The sequence below is a fragment of the Aythya marila genome (assembly GCF_965140915.1).
Source record: "Aythya marila genome assembly, chromosome: 2".
Lineage (NCBI taxonomy): Eukaryota > Metazoa > Chordata > Aves > Anseriformes > Anatidae > Aythya > Aythya marila.
Genome location: NC_139043.1, coordinates 115,429,448 through 115,446,262, shown reverse-complemented (window position 1 = coordinate 115,446,262; position 16,815 = coordinate 115,429,448). Strand labels below are relative to the sequence as shown.

General features: G+C 40.5%; 1 protein-coding gene across 11 annotated transcripts in view; it reads right to left on the bottom strand.

Moving 5' to 3' along the window:
* The window catches only part of ZNF521 (zinc finger protein 521), a 233,394-nt gene that overhangs the window by 125,506 nt on the left and 91,073 nt on the right, over positions 1 to 16,815 (bottom strand). For 9 of the 11 annotated variants that reach the window (XM_082754442.1, XM_082754443.1, XM_082754444.1 and 6 more), the window contains one exon: positions 10,647 to 13,999. In XM_082754442.1, the coding sequence (XP_082610568.1) occupies positions 10,647 to 13,999 (3,353 nt within the window). Of the gene's footprint in view, positions 1 to 4,328; positions 5,141 to 6,259; positions 14,000 to 16,815 lie in introns of those variants that run through there. The other 2 variants (XR_014317008.1, XR_014317007.1) reach the window with 2 other exon arrangements.

The following is a 16,815-nucleotide window of genomic DNA, read 5'->3' as shown; positions in this document are numbered from 1 at the left end:
AGTAACCTGATTATAGAAAGTGAATAGCTTCCATGCTTGTGCTCCCAACAAATCATATGCAAAAGCAAGTTATAACTTGCACACTAACTACATCAACTTACCAGTGCTAACTCCTGATGCTGCCAGCTGATTTTTTACATTATTATTTCATTAAGCGTTAGCAGTGTGCTCGGCCCTGCATGAGGCACAAGAGCAACCATGGTCCCAGCCTATTTGTCCATTTAGCCATTTTTCATCATAGCTCAGATTATTTTTGACAGTACCTTAATTGAGGATTTCTTTTCTATCTTCCTAGATGCTTATTTTGTCAACCTTAAGCTCTAAAAGAACTAAGCATATGTTAGACAGTTTCACTGCATAGTTAGCTATTTATCTTGCTTATGGGGCACTGTCAGCTTGCATTTTTTCTGAACTGACTAATTGCTAACTCTTCTCATTGCAAATAGAACACCCTTTTAGTAATATTTCCCGATTGTCATTAAAAAGATGTGCTTTTAGGATTTTATGAAGATTTTTCCGTTCTGCTTTTGTTTAGCAGGATCTTAAGTATAGTGGGGTCTGAGTGCATGTCTAGAGACAGAAGACAATCAATCCCATATGAAAAACAAAATGAAAAATGGAGAAAAATGTTATTTTCTTTTCTAATACCCTTCACTATGGTTACTTAGTTCTTTTAATACACAAAGTGCATTCAAGCAGAAATACAAATGTTTGTTCTAGCAGTCCTTCCTTCTTCAGCCTGCTTGAAATCTTACAGTCTGCTCTTCTGTCTTTCACCTTTGCATTCTAGATGCTGCATATAATCATGTCAGCCTTCAATGTCTCTTAGTTACAAACCTTTCCTTCCAATAGCTGATGAAGTGCATTACCTTGCAATGTTTCACCTCCCACACAGGAAGAACCACATCTGCAACTTTTAAAAATCCCATCTCTCCCCTTCAAGCTCTCTTACCCTGTAACTTGCTCTAGGTCTTTGAAACTCAGTACAGAAGTGATGAAGTCAGAAAAGCGACTCTAAAACCCAGCAGCATGGGCTGTGTATATATATATTTTTAACTACTTCATATCAGGTTTACATAGTTTATGAGTACAAAGAGTTGTAAGTACTGTGAATTTAATGTGGGATCTGAAAAACTAATTTGCTTTATGACTTTCTACCTTAGGGCCTGAGCCTGGGTGAAGCTGGGCCACTAAACACTGCAAGTGTATCTGCTAAGCAATCTGGAGCTTACCATGTCAACAACTGAGTTTTCTGTCAGCATCCCTAACTCTTTCTGTCTCCTTACACTGCACTTAAAATTGAAGAAGGCTGCTAAAATGAGGCATTCTTAAGCCAGAGAGCTGCAAACCCACCAACAGGCATCCTAGCATTCAGCATCTGTCTCAGAGCAGCTATATGGCTATGGACGTTAAGGAGACCCTACAACTCAGACTGTGCTGATAATTTTTCAGATAATGTGGCATCAAAGTATGGGCAGTAGAGCATGACTTGACAGGTTGAGATGCAAAAAGCTGATATTCTGAGTAAGCTGATAGATTATGTGTTTTTTTTTCCCCCCGTCTCTTTTTTCTTTTCCTTTGTTTTAAAAAAGACATACTGAGACAGACTGCCATTCAATAAAGCCACTACTTTCTTCACCAACAATCAGCAACAGATGTAGCCCAATAAAATTAATAGTTTGCAAGTACGCACAAGAGAATACTCTTTTGTCTCTTTTCACCATCACAAATTTTGCAAAGGCTCTCTGGGTTTTAACAGAAAGGCAAAACTGGGGGCTTTTTATACACCTCATTTTGTTTAGTTAATCTGAACACTAAAAACACTTTTCTCCCACACTATGGAAAATTAATGTTGATTAATTTCACTTTCTAAAGTATGACTCAAGATACTTTTTCTGCCCTTACTTGTCCACTTTCAACTCAATCTTTATTCCTGAAGAAATCTGGGCTACTACTTACCAGGATAATTCAGTCCTACAGAACAGTTGTGCTAAAAAATATGCAAGATTAATATTAATGTACAAACAGAAATATATTACTCATACATAATATATAAGAAATTAATTTTCATTGAAATATCAGGAGAAGGATTAAAACCCTTAGATCCCTCTCATGCAATTAGCACTGCACTTGTGCAAGTCGATGGGACTGCACAAATGAAGGCTTCACATAACACTGGCAAGACTGGGGTTTTACAAACACTCGCCTACACTACAAAATATGCCATGAAGAGAATTCCACAATCGTACTGCTGTAATTATAGTACCACCCTGTGTGGATACTGTTAGGCCACATCAATGTTAGCAAATATACTGGTAGCATCTGAGCGGGCACACAGCTGCTGACATTGCAATGATGCTTGACTGCATGCCCAGTTGGAAAACCTCTGCTGGAACAGCACAGCTGCCCAAGGAAGTGGTGTACCAGCAAAACAAGCATGCCACTGAGCCAGTCTTCATCACTACCCACAGCGATTTGTGTCTAGCAGTTTTTCTTGCTCTCCTCTACAGGAATTATGGAAACCTCCAAAAATTCCCTCTGTACCATTTCATAATCTTATACTTTCACACTGCTGCTTAAAATTCCAGTTTCTCTTAGGTATGTCCTGTAATAAGTTCACTTGTTTTTTCCATGGCCTTCAATCTATCATTCACCATCACAGAAAGATCACAGAATTTGTTTCAGAAGCAGAAGGTTATACTTCTAGGTTTGTAGGACTTTAACCACCATTACATGGACTGCCAGATGTGAAGCAGGGAATATAAAAAGCAGAAGAGCTGTGGTTAAGAGAGAGTTCAGGAAAATCATCAGGTGTTGCAGACATTCCCTGACTAGTCCTATGAAAGAAGCACCAAGCAGCAAGACAGGATCAACCGTAAGTCAGCCAGGGATAGTTGCAAGATTCACATGTGCAGACAGCCATGTTCCTAGAATTTGGCCCTGAACTTACTTAGCCATCAGAACAGAAACCAAAAGAGGACTGTTGTAGTGGAAACACAGATTAAAAAAGGATATCTGGAAGGCTGGAATCTCAGATCAAGCTCTTTTAGTGAACCACCCCATTTTCTCTTGGAAAATGTAGATGGGAAGAGGTGACCTTCCAGCTCTGAAAAGCCACTAGGTGTGCCTTTTAGCAGAGAATGTTGAATCTGGATAACAGGCAAGAAACAGAGGAAGTCCTTCCCACACAGGATACCAACATTTTGGAAGCATAACCAGAGGGGAAAAATAGTCTTCTTCTTTCCTACCTTCCACCTTGTTTTTGAGTACACAAGCAACAAGCGACTTTTAAATGGCTGCGTCTATAAATGGCTACATTTTTAAGTGACTCTTTGGAGGCATTTCACAGGCATTAAGAATGATCAATGAGTGCATGTAAGGCTTTCATCTTGAGGAATTTAGGTCTCCAATAAAAACTGCAGGCTGCTGCTTTTTTTCCCCAGATTCGCACATTGTTACTGGCAGGCCTGTACTGAGATGCCCCACTCTTTCATTTCCTGTCTTATGAAGCCTATTCTAGCAACAAAGGTTTAATCACCAAGGGATAACAAGTTAACGTCAATGTGCATCTGGCAGGTAGGCCAAAAGGATCGTGGAAATCACAGAATCAGAGAATGGTTAAGGTTGCAGGGGACCTCTGGAAGTCATCTTGTCCAACCCCCGTGATCAAGCAAGGGCACCTACAGCTGCTTGCCCAGGACCATGTCCAGACAAGTCTGGAATATATCCAAGGAGGGAGACTCCAAAACCTCTTCTGGGTAACTTGCTCAGTCATCCTCATAGTGAAAAAGTGTTTTCGGATGTTCAGGTGGAACCTCCTGTTTCAGTTTGTGTCCACCAACTCTTGTCCTGATATGCCCCATAGCAAGGGCTAATGTCAGCAGGACACACATTTTTGCTGTCATATTTTATACAGAAATTTGTAAAACAATGCAGTAAATTGAATAAATGGAAGATGGGATTGGTAGGAGAAAAAAAAAAAAAAAAAAAAAAAAAAAAAGAAAAAGTATCCAAAGGTTTTGAACAATCAGGCATAAGATAATAAGATAAATTACTAGTCATCACGAAGCTATAGGAGGTCAAACAAGAGGACTCTACAAGATGTCACCTATCAGGTGGTTCATTTATGTTCATTTTGTACAACTTTATGGAACAAGCAGTACTGGGGATACACATTCATTTTAAATTAACGGTTAGCCCATTTTATGTTCCTGATGACAGAGTGACAAATTTGGGTGTTATGTTTGTTGTATGAGACAAATAATATACACATTACATAAAACAGCTTTATTAAGCAGTGGTTAAAAAACAAACAAACAACAACAACAACAAAAACACTTCTCAAAACATTTACACTCAATTAAGAAGTTATTCTTTGAGCACCACAAAGGGCAAATCATGGTTTCTTACAGTTTCACTTCTTGTGACTGATTGATTTTTGCATAAAAAACAGGTATGAACTTCAGTTAAAGCCACCTTTCTGGTTGGGATCTCTAGAGGGCTTCTTTCCTGTCTAGACTCTGATTTGGTGGATCACTTCTCTTCCCAAAATTTTAAAACCTTGTAGGTTTTAATATTTCTGCTCAGCTATAAAGTTTCAGTTGAAATGGGGCAAGAATAATTCAGAAGTTAGAGGGGGAAGAGAGAATTCCCTAGAGGTATGCAAAGAAACAAAAAGACATACCATGATTTATCATGTCTTGTTCCCAAAGATAATAAGGCTAGAAAAACAGAAGAAAAATCTTGCTGTTTCTACATGATTCTGAGGTCAGAATACAAATATTCATCACTATTCTGATTTTCCATAGTGGTTGTGTGGAAGGGAAACTGTTGCATGTTACCCTGGTCACTTGGCCAGCTGACCTGTTGAAGCACACATCTCAGGACATTTTGTCTCATAAACCTTTGCTGAATCTACATTTGCCCACTCTAGAGCTGCTTAGTATCTTCATCCAGTTTTGTGTCCTCTCCTGTTCTTCTGCCTTTCTTCAAGGAGATTTTTCTCTCCTCCCCCCACCTCGTTGAACGGAAATCTTGGCTTGAGGCTCTTGTAAAGTTCAAAGAACACGTCACCCTTTCTTTCTCTGATGCAAAGTTTTCCACAGGTGTGAAGAAGGTCCAAATTCCCCAACTGAAGCATCTGACAAATAACAAGACAGACAAACAGTATTAGATCTTAATGGTCGGTAGACAAGAAACTAAAAAACTCACAACCATTTTCTCTCTTGCTTGTGTTCCGCAGCCCCCAGCCAACGTAAGGGGCTCCTTTCACAGGCTGGTGAGTGTGAGAAGGTAGGAAATTTGCTGCTTAACTTTGTTAGGCTTTACAGCAACACGATAATAAATAACACCATCCTTGTAAAATGCAGAGAGGACTGTCTGATAGCTCACTACTGAAAGTAAAGACGAAGAGAAGAGAAATGCTTAATGCCCTATCTTGTCAGCTACTCCATGACAGAGGTGCTACCAGAAACTGAAGCATATGGTAATATGAAGTGGCCTACTGTGGCTAAAAAAACAGAATGGCCCTTTCTAAAAGTATATATGGTCACAACTTAAATAATACCTTCCTGAAAATGATGCCAAAATGATGGCAGAAGGCAAACCTGATATTTTTAGTGAATTCATTCTGAAACTCCAGAAGCAGAAAATATGTTTGCCACAGATTAGTTCCACAAACTATTTCAAAGCCAATTCTTTGTGCCAGCAACAAACCTTCTTTACCTTTTTCCAGCCCTGAATCCAAAATCCAGCATGAAAATCACTTGTTCTGGGCCTGAATTAACTAACAGGAAACCCAAGGCACTAGTTCCTGTATTTACATTACAAGTTTATGTGCTTATTCATAAAAATCCTGTAGTCCGAATGATCAGCTTGGGTTGCTGATGAGGAGGATTATTTTAATTTCTTTCTGTATTTCAATTAAATGCATGACTATTGATTTCAGTGTATTTTTTCAGTTAAAAGCACAGTGATTTATGTTGTTAAAATGCTACTGCCTGCCCTGCCAAAAGCATGCATCTGGGAACATTTCTGGGTTGCTCACAGTCTTTTCTCTCTTTCTGCCTCTGACTGCCAGTGCCTGCTGTTGAAACAAACCAGCTACTTCAAAAGGCAGTTCCTGTTTTCTGTCTTTGAGAGTTTGGCAGTCTTTTGAGGGGTGGGGCTGGGCTGGGGGAAGGCATAGTAAGAGAAGAAAGGTAGATTCAGGGTCCATGAATAAAGAGAAAGAAAAGTAATGGTAAAACAGTACACCTACCTGAGTTCCAGTCTTTGTCCCAGGTCGATACCATTTCTGGATTCATCTGAGGTCCGTAAGTTGAGATTCAGGGAGACGCCAGCTCTTTGCAGCCATCTGAATTGTGTGATCCCCATCTTCATAAGCTCATTGTCAGCCTGCACTTTGATGGCTCCTTCTAGAACGGTGCTGTGATGTGCCCAGTGTCCCCTGCTGTGACATGCCCATCCTGGCACACAGCTCTGCACAACCACAACAGGACAGAAGAGAAGCCCCAGATTCACACTCATCCTGTTCTTCAGCTGGTTTGACAGTTGCTGGTTCTTCTCTCCTTTGTTCAGCACTTTTGATACTCTCTGCTACAGTGAGTTTCTGCAAGCCTTTTGCAACACCTACATAAGCATTTTTATTCCTGCAGTAATTGGCAGTGAATCTGTGCTGCCCCTTCTCTTCTCAGGACCAGAAAACCCAGCATGTTCTTGTATTATTAATGAAGGACTTTCTGCATTGCCACAGGTAATACAGTATTCACATGAGCTTCACATTCAGCTACTTACAGAAGCAATTATGCTTGCTGAGCATCTACTCTGGATGGTACCAACAGGACCCCAAACTGAGCTCGGTTGCTCACATGGACATGCTAGCACCAGATAGGCTTTACCAATAAACTGTTGGTATAAGCCAGAGTTTGTTCCCCCCTCCTCTGCCAGCTAAGCAATTAACAGTATAATTATTATTGTATAGTTATGCTGGTGTGGTTCTGCATGTACAAAAGTCGTTAAGCTTCAAAAGTAAAGGCACACTTTCTGCTGAGTCAGGAATCTTCTTATTAGGTGCATGGCAACGCATTAAGGAGGAACAAGAGAGGCATAGATGCACATTTTTTCTTGAACATGGATTTTCATCTTCCAACTGCTTTACAAAAAATGTGTTGTGATTAAGCATAGCAACACACTTTTCAGGAACTACCAACCTTATTTTCTCAATAAGAAAAATGAAGCAGAAATGTTCAAGAGGATTTGCCCAAGTCAACAAAAAAAAAACAAGTGAAAGAAAAATGACTGATTTCCAGTTTCCAATTCACTACTACATCAAACCTTGTTCTCCACTTTTAAACACTAAGTATCACCAAGATTATTATCCTAGCCTAACAGCATACTTCCAGTAATTTAGGATCTTTACAAGAAACCTACAGCATGGATTCAGCACTTTATTAAGTCCAAAGTATATTAGGGTTTTGCCAATTTTAGAATTCTTTCAATAGCTATCTATCTACAATCTGCCTGTTTAAGTCTGTTTGATAGTTTATGGGTTCTGTAGATTCATCAGTATCATGGACTTAATCAGTTCTGACCTGTTCCTTGAGTTGTTGTAACTGATGATGAGCAATGGGCATCACTTCTTGTCCCAGCTGAAAGGCAACTTGCAGTGAAGATGATTCAGGTCAACATGTTTCACTTAGCAAGCAGGAGGAGCTCAGGTGATATCTCAGCTGATGACATTGTGCTATGTTAAGGCAATCACATCCTATCACATTATTTTATACAGGCTTAGAAGGAAAGTGCGCCAGTTTAAGCATAAGAATACTTCACCAAGAAAGCAGAAGTCACATTTTTAGTGTCATCTTTTCTCCTAAAAAGATACCTTCTAGCACTCTTAGCATAGTATTCTTTTAATTAAGTAACACAGGGTATTCGGTACTCTTAATTGTCTGATAACCACCCTCCATATTTTTGTTGCTTCTTGAGTAAAATTACTTGAAGTCTGACAATGCAAACTACACAACTATAAATAATGTAAATGAAACCTTCACTCCCTAATATGATTTTTGGGAGGCTGAAAATTCCCCCAAAACAGCATGTTTAAGTAGCCATTTTCAACATCCCATTCAATTCAACACATGTTCTTCCAGTGGAGTAACAAAGCCACTGCCTAATAATAACTTTTACAAACCCAATTTGTTTTACTGTTTGTGTTATATGCTTATGTTTTCATTCCCATCAGCCTGGACATCAAATCTATAGTGTTAAACATTTGTGTATTACCACTTTCAATTTTGATTCTCATTGCTATAACGCTTGCATCACTAAAATTTGAAACCAGTAATATCTGTTAGAAAAATAAATTATCTTTCAAGATTTTACAAACATGCATTTATGGTTTCCAAAAGTACTAATGCTTTATCAGGAACTTGATAGCTTTATGCTTCCCCTGAGAAAAAGAATATGAAAGTCTAGGTTACTTATGTGGAGACTAGAACCACAGGCACTGAAAAATCAGTTTAAGAGCTCTGAATGGAGGCAGGGGGCAAATGGTGATTTGAAAGTATGCAAGTGTTACTCAATAATCTTGCTCTGGATTGAAAGTTTTTTTCATCTTAAGTACATTTCTAAGATAAAAGACAAAAAAGAGCAGGAAGAGAAACATGAGGCCAATCAGAAGATACCAGAACCCTGGTTATACCTCATCCAAGTAAAGAAGATTCACAGATGACACTGAAGGTAACTGACCTTATATCACCACAGAGAAAACCTAAATCTCTTTTTCTCAAGTTTACAAGTAAGAGAAAGCCAAATTGGTAACATCTTCTTATCTTGGTAACTGTCTTAACTTGAATGATTCTCACTGTGCTTGAAGGCTGCAGGAATTGGCTTCCAACATGACTGGGAAGAGCGATTTCAAGCAGTCTTTTGGGGAAAGATGACAGAAATAGAAAACAGGATGACTCTGAATCCATCAAAAACTTACAGCTGGTCATCCTGTGATTTCTACTCAACAGCAATCCTACAAGATATTCAATGGCCTGAACTGCAACTAATGGGAGCCATTCCTTTTTCCTCTTCTTTGAAAAGAACGTTTTCCTTAGACCTGTTCTTCTCAGTCTAACAACCTGTTCCTCCCATAAAATCCACAACACATCCCATTCCCCAAGTGTGTCCCACCAATGTCCAACTTGCACACTGGAGATGCAGAAGCCATGAAAGCATGGGGTCCTTCCCTGGTGGACATATCCTGCCTGGTATTTCACTCTCCTCTCTCAACTCCAGTTCCCTCTTGGCGGCACTCCAGGTTCTGTGCTGCCTCAGTGGCCTCCTCCCAACCTCCTCCAGCTATGTTCTCAGTAGCTCCACAAAGAGCTACCTGTTGGCCCACATACCCTTAGGTATCACCCCTCATTCCTCTTCTGCCTCCCTCTTGCCCTCTGGTTTGCACGTCTATTGGATAGCAGGCTAAGAGATTTCTTACCCAACAGATGGGCTCACAAACAGGGAAGCAAGGAGAGTGATGGAAGAGCAGCTCCTTAACCACAGGGTATCCATATGCATTCACACTGATGGGTTGCACCATGCTCGCACCATTGCAGGTTAAAAGCTTCCTTAAAGCAAAAGCTATTACTTCTTATAATTTGCTTGTGCTGTGTTTTTAGGCTTCCTGAACTATAAGGGGTCATTATGCAAGATACAATGCCTAAAATATTAACTCTAGGTCACTCTATTGATAATATTTCTGAAGATAAAACAGATTACCTGCCCTCAGTAAATGACTCCCCTGCCTTCCCCCACTACTCCCCATACAGCCATTATTACTTGGTCACTGACATTTGAAGAGGTAGATGAGATCTTCCGAGAGTTTGACCTTTTTTTTTTTTCCTGAAATATTTTTTTGACCCTTTATTTTTTTATTTTTCTGAAATCTTTACTTTCTAAAGTAGACCGCATGAATGGGATTTCAATCATCAGATACTAGGTGCTTCAGTGACATCAAAATGTTGTTCACCGGGAATGGAAAGAGAAGTAAAACAAGGAATTATATCACAAAGATTCATTTCCCAATATACTTTAGGCTACTGTTGTGATTCTACTTAATTCAAATATGCTATAAGACGGAAAAATGAATGTCTACAACACAGTTTACAAAAAAAAAAAAAAAAAAAAAAAAAAAGATCAAGAAAACCCACAACCAAAACTAAAAAAGCAAATCCACCTCAATTTGTTGTTCACAAATATTTTTTAAAAATTCACCCCTTATGCCAGGATTTTGGCTGACTGTATTCTACTCCTCTGCCATTAATGCTCCCTGCCGTAAGCACAACTCCTAGTTGGGGATTCCAATGCGTTAGCAGAGCTAGGATAAGATCCCAGATCTCAGTTGTGCTGGCATGAAGACAGGTCTCCTCAGTGATACAGAAGACAATATCCTAGGGAGACTGGAATTAGTCCTATTCCTCGCAACTCAATCCAAGACGTAAGGCATACCAAGATGCAAGTAATTACTAGCTAGTGGCTACAGATAGGAATGGAACATGGTTCAACCTAAGCATTTCATGACAAGTGACAGGACGGCTTGAAAAGGGGGGCTTTTTTTCCAACAGGATGGAAAGTGTCAAGAGCAAAGAAAAAAGGGTTACCTCTTCAGTTTGGGAGGGGCTGATTCTGGGCATTGGAGATACTTGTGGTGTTTTCAGCTGTGTGCTGTTGCTGTCTGGAACAAGCTCTCTGTGGATTGACTGAATATGGTTTTGGAGTTCACTTTCTGATTCAAATTTAACATTGCAACTAGAACATCGAGTCTTCAGTCCCCCTGCCTTGCTTTTGTTCTCAATGGAACTCAAGTTCTCATTTTGGCCCATGCCTTGTCTGTTACTGCTTGAAGGGATGTTGACACTTGGGCTACCACTTTTACTGAGATTAACACAGCTAGCACACAGACCATATGGCAGACCGTTGATGTCAAGTTTCACTAAATCCTGTTTCGAACGGAATTCCTTCAGGCAGGAAGCACACTTGTACAGTTTCTGGAGATGCTGCGCACGCCCCGTGGACTGCACGGCAGAACCATTTCCAGTTTTCTGCATGTGGAACGTGCCGTGGATTTTCAGTTCCAGCGTGGAGGTCACGGTCTGCATGCACACCACGCAGCGGAACCCCGTCAAGGAGTTCCTCAAGTCAGGGTGCATTTGGCAATGCTCTAAAAATTCCTCCTCACTCTGGAGGGGCATCTTGCAAATCCTGCAGTTTCCAGTGTCCAGGCTCTTACTGTGTGTGACTTTATGCTCAGTAAGAGTCAGAAGAGATGGAAACCGCTCACCGCAGATTGGGCACATGTAATGTTTCACTGGTCCCAAGTGTGTCTGCATGTGTTCTCGGAGCCCATTTTCAGAGAAGAATGTTCGAGAACACACATTACACTTGTAATTCCCTTTGATGAGTTCAGCCTTTTTCTTCACTATGGCACTTTCTCCAGGCCGAATGTTGTGGTCTCGAAGCTGGTGGTTTTGCAGGAGAGTCTCCATGGTATAAGCTGCTCCACAAATGTCACAGCCGTACATAGGCTCAGATGTGTCCACATCTTCTTCACTGCCATCGTGGCTGTTATGGGACTCCTGGCTATTTGTCAGTAAGGTCTGGAGCTCCACTTCCTCTTTCTGAACCTGCTCAGCTGCCCCATTCGTCCCACAGTTTGGAGTTTTTGTTTCAAAAACACAATGCTTTTCCCTCAAGTGCTTTTCCAGCAAGATGATAGCGTGGAAAGCTTTGCTGCAGAATTTGCAGTTGTACTTCTTGCTGTGCGTAGTAATGTGACACTGCAGCTCCACCTCTGTACCAAAGGACTCACCGCAGAAGATGCACTTGTGCACTTTGCCTTGGTTCTCCAGGTGGTTGTGTTTAACATGAAGCTGCAGGTCAGTCTCATTGCGGAAATCCCAGTTGCAAGACGTACATCTGTACACCTTCTTTTCATTGCTGTGCTTCACAGCCAAGTGTAGCTGGATAGAGACCTTGGAGTCAAAAACCTCTTGGCACAAGGTGCAGCGGAAGAATACAAATGTATGCATGTCCAGCAGGTGTTTCTGCAAGTCATCCACAGAAGTAAACTGCTTGTCACAGCTTTCACAGATGTAGTAGGTTGAGGTGATCATGAAATGAATGGTAACATGCTTCAGCAGGGACTCTTGATTGGGAAATTCCTTGTTGCACTGAGGGCAGGTCAGTTTTGGCAGGACGGTGTCGAGATGTGTTTTTAAATGAGTCTGAAAACCGTCCAAGGAAGTATACTTAGCACCACACTGATTACAAATGTATTCACCTGCAGGACGAGGAGGAGCACCTCCAACTGCCTGCATCATCTTTAAAGAGGTCTGCTCAATGGTTACAGGAGATAAGGGACTCATGGCTCTGGATTTTTTTCCATTATGGATGTAATTCAGTGCCAAAGGAATGTTCTTATGGTTCTCCTTGATATGCTTGTTCAGCTTAAGAACGCTATTAAATATTGGAGAATTTGTACAGTAAGAACAAGAATACACTTCCACCACTGGATCTTTTGGGGTTCCGAGCACAGGGGAACCAAAACGGGAACTGCTAAGATCACAATGGACTTGTCTAATATGCTCTTCCAGAGAAGAATCTGTAAGAAATCCCATGTAGCAATGGGGACAAAAGAATGCATTACTGTCCTTAGCAGCAGGGTTGGCAAATCCATGAGAACATCGGATATGTTCCTGAAGAGTGTTGAGGTCATTGAACACTTCAGAGCAGAAGTTGCACTGGTACACCATGGCAGGCATGGTAGAAACAATCAGTCCTGGGTCAGGAGCTTCATGGACTTGCTTAAGATGTTCGTTCAGATTGTAGAGAGATGGCAACACCTCCAAACAATACTGACAGATGTGGGCTTGTTCGGGTTTATCTAAATGCATAGTTTTCAGGTGTATCTGCAGGACTGCAAGGCTGGAAAACAACTGTTTGTTGCAATAAATGCAGCTGTAGGTAACTTTTGGCTGTTTACTCGAAGGACCAGTGATATCTGGCACTTGCTGAGCTGCCCTCTTCCTTCCACGGCCTTTCGGTATAGGGGGAGCTGCTTCCACCATCGTTGAACTATCCACCGAGAGATTGGAATCAGGAGTGGTGCTGGAGACCGAGGTGTAGCCAACAGTCACCAACGATGGGCTGTTGCTGTGGTTGCATGACTCTGGCTGCTGGTGACTATCCATGTGGCTGTACAGCTCTTCCACGGTGTGAAAGTTCTCAGAGCAAATGCTGCATGAATTCTTCTTCTCACCATTATGGGCCTGCTCCATGTGATTGACCAGAGACGTTTCCTCTACAAAGAGTTCATGGCAGTAAACGCACTGAAGAGCAGACCGGTCTTCGTTAGGGGAACACTCAGGGTGGCATTCTGCAATGTGCTTCTGAAGATCTTCAGGAAAATCAAAGCCTTCCTCGCACTGACTGCATTTCTGAGTGTCTTTCATTTTCCAGTCCTCCATCCGGGAAGCAGACTGAGAGCCATCCTTGTTTCTCTCGTGAACCTGCATGTGACCGTGCAGCGAACTGGATGACAGGAATCCGCGTCTACAAATGGCACATTTATATGGCTTGTTGGACGTATGAGTCTTTAAGTGAATTTTAAGATGATCGCTCCTCGAGAACGCTGCGTCACACTCACTGCAGTGATACTTCTTGTCTCCCGTGTGAAGCTTTATGTGGCGGTCCCTGCTCCGTTTATGTTTGAAGAGACGACTGCAATACGTGCATTTAAAAGGGAGCTTGTCGCTGTGACTTTGCTCGTGGTGCTTTAAGTAGCTGAGGCGGCTGAACGACTTGTCACAGAACTGGCATGGATAGGGCAACCCTGGGCCTCCTTCCTCTTCACCAAAATCACAACCTTCTCCATGGCTCGGGGAAGTCTGGTCCTTGCTCGAAGGTGATGATGCTGGCCATGAGCAAGTGGGGTCATCCTCAACATCCACTCCATCTGAAATGAAAAAGAAACGTGCCCACAAGATTAATCCCTACAGCTCAAAGGAGACACCGAATGCACATGAGCAACGCAGACCTGCTACTCCTAAATAGCTAAAACATTAAACTCAGAGTAAGATATTTCTTACACCTGTACCCAACAGCTTCAAGACCACATTTATTTTTATCAGACTGTAAAACATTAGAAGTTATTAAATAGTTCTGTGCCTATATTACCTTTTTATTGCTTTTTTATCATTCTTTCTCAGTTGCAGGATATGTATTATACACTGACACCTTTATTAAAATGCAGATTTTAATATATTTAATGTTTCTTTTGTATCCATTGTAAAATGATTTGCATATTATGTGAGCATCTGAAGAGTCAAAGGAAGGGAGAAAATATTACAGGAATGATTTAAAATTAATACAGTCAACCCACACGCCTAATATTTAATAAAAAAAATCCCTCTGCTTTGTCACAGTTTTTTTTTCCCCTTGAAGTTGATTTTGAACGCAGAAATCTTTTAAAGGCTATTACTGACAGAGACTTGGGTGTTATTCTAAATAATATGAAAAATTATAGGGGAGGAACAGGGCAACAATATAAACAGCAGTGTTTTCTCTAATAAAGTGCTACCAGATTTCTCCAATAACTATACAATTCAGTTACTGAAAGCTGGTAGCTGGATCATTAAATGTTCAAAACTAACGAACTAACAGCCAGGATCAAGGAAAATGAGAAAGTTTCACAAGGGTCAGAAGTGAACAGCATTTTTTTTTTTTCTAAGTTCAAGAGGTTGCCCACCACTTCTTCCTTTTTGCAAAAGTCTCAGCCAGCTGAACTTCCTTAGTCCAGCAGAACCTGTACTGTGAGGTGATCACAGACAAAGCGACTTGTGAAAAACTGGAAACAGGAAAAATGATAAATGATTATGGTAAAAGCTGAATGATTTATGAGTAACAAGGAAAAGACAAAACAGGAATGCTAGCCAGATAATAAACTAAACTAGTTATCCATGATATTACCTCATCTCTAGACAGGGCAAGTCATAACTTTTTTTCACCAGGTGTGCCCTACAATTTTTACACCTTTTGTTTTAAGTGTAAACTATGTTGCTCCAATGATTACACTCATAAGAATGCTTGAAAGACCACAAATAATCCTTTTATTCCTTTCCAGGGGCAAGGCTTCATGCTTTTTTCTTTTTAAATTTAAAATCGATTATGGTAATAGCACAGAAAAAGACAGGATAAACCTTTTTGAAAAACATCTTTCTTCAGATATTCTTGCAAAACAGTTTCTTTGCAACCTCAGCCTTCCCTCAAGAAATTTACTACACTGGCATGAATGTTGGAGCTGGCCTATATTATGTAAACAAATTCCAAGCCTGCTTTCTTTAAGGTAACAAGATTTTACTAGATGATCAACCTCTTGCTTATCCACAGGAAACAGATGAGGATTCATTCCTTTCCTGCATCGAGAAACTGATGACAACACCATCTCCCTATCAATGCCAGATGGCAACCATCAAACTCTGAGAAAACAACCAAACACCATTCCTGGATCCCTGCCCATTGACACAATGCTTTTCAGCGTAAGTTGAACACTGGGTGGTTTTTTATCCTCTTGTTTACCTCCTGAAGAGGTGGGGGGGGTCACAAATTACACACACCTTTCTCACGCACGGACACCCACTCATACCCATGCCCCAGTATATATCTGCACTTACCTGATGAATCTGCACTACTGGTTTTCATTTAAATAAACTAAAAAAAAGCAAACACAAGCCTAGGCATCATGTCTTTGAACTGAAAACAGTGTTTGTTTTTTTAAGAAAAAATAAAATAAAATTAAAATCCTCTCCTCTGGCAAAAGTACTACCATCCCCTAAAAGGCTTTGCAGTGTACTGAAGTGAAGTTGCTCATTGTCATACATACTAAGTGATAGCAGACAGTTGAGTTTTCAAGTTGCTACATTAATGACTGCAATATTCATAGGAGACTTTTGATGTAAATCTGTGTACTGCCCTTTCAAATTGCAGGGTTTGACTCTTAGAATTGGAAATGATCAAAGCAGTGGAAAACCTACTTACAGAAAAAGATGTTAACTATTATTACATTTTTAAATTTTATTTTAAATGAATATTTTCAGCCAGGTCTCCTAAGTGGAAAGATGCTCTGTTCTTTAAAAATCAAATGTATTTCTGACATACAAATGCTGCTGGCAGATGAGCAGGAATTTATGTCAAAAACCTGAGCAAAGAAAAATAGTCTGCAACTGCCTAAGCAACATATTTTGTAACCAAATTTAGTATTAAAATGTATATCCTATGCAGAAATGATATATTATTGTATAAATGTTTAGAGGAATATATACTAAGTGTTATAAATAGTGTGCTATCACTGACATGGTAGTAAATCACTTTCTTTTTGTGGCCACTGCCTGCTTGGTTTTACCTATTATACAACTATTCCCTCTGGCTTGTGAACCCCAGCGGGACGTCGGGCTGGCGGCGGGGTCGGGATCAAGCACTGAGCGTGACCACAGGAGAAGCAAGGGGAGCCCCTTTTCCCCCATCCAATTCTCCTTGTTTGCTTGGGGTTCTCTCCTTTAGCTTTTGCACGAGGTAAAACAAAAACAAAAACAAAAAAACACAACAAAACACTGGAGGGGGAATACGGTTACTACAGAACAAGCCTGGTTCTTCCTTTCCAACCAGCAAACACAAATGTTTCTACATATCATGCTGCTGTTGTTTTTTTTTTTTAATCCAAGCCCATAATAATTCTGCACAGTAATTTTCTTAGTGCAAAAAGGAAAAGAGCAA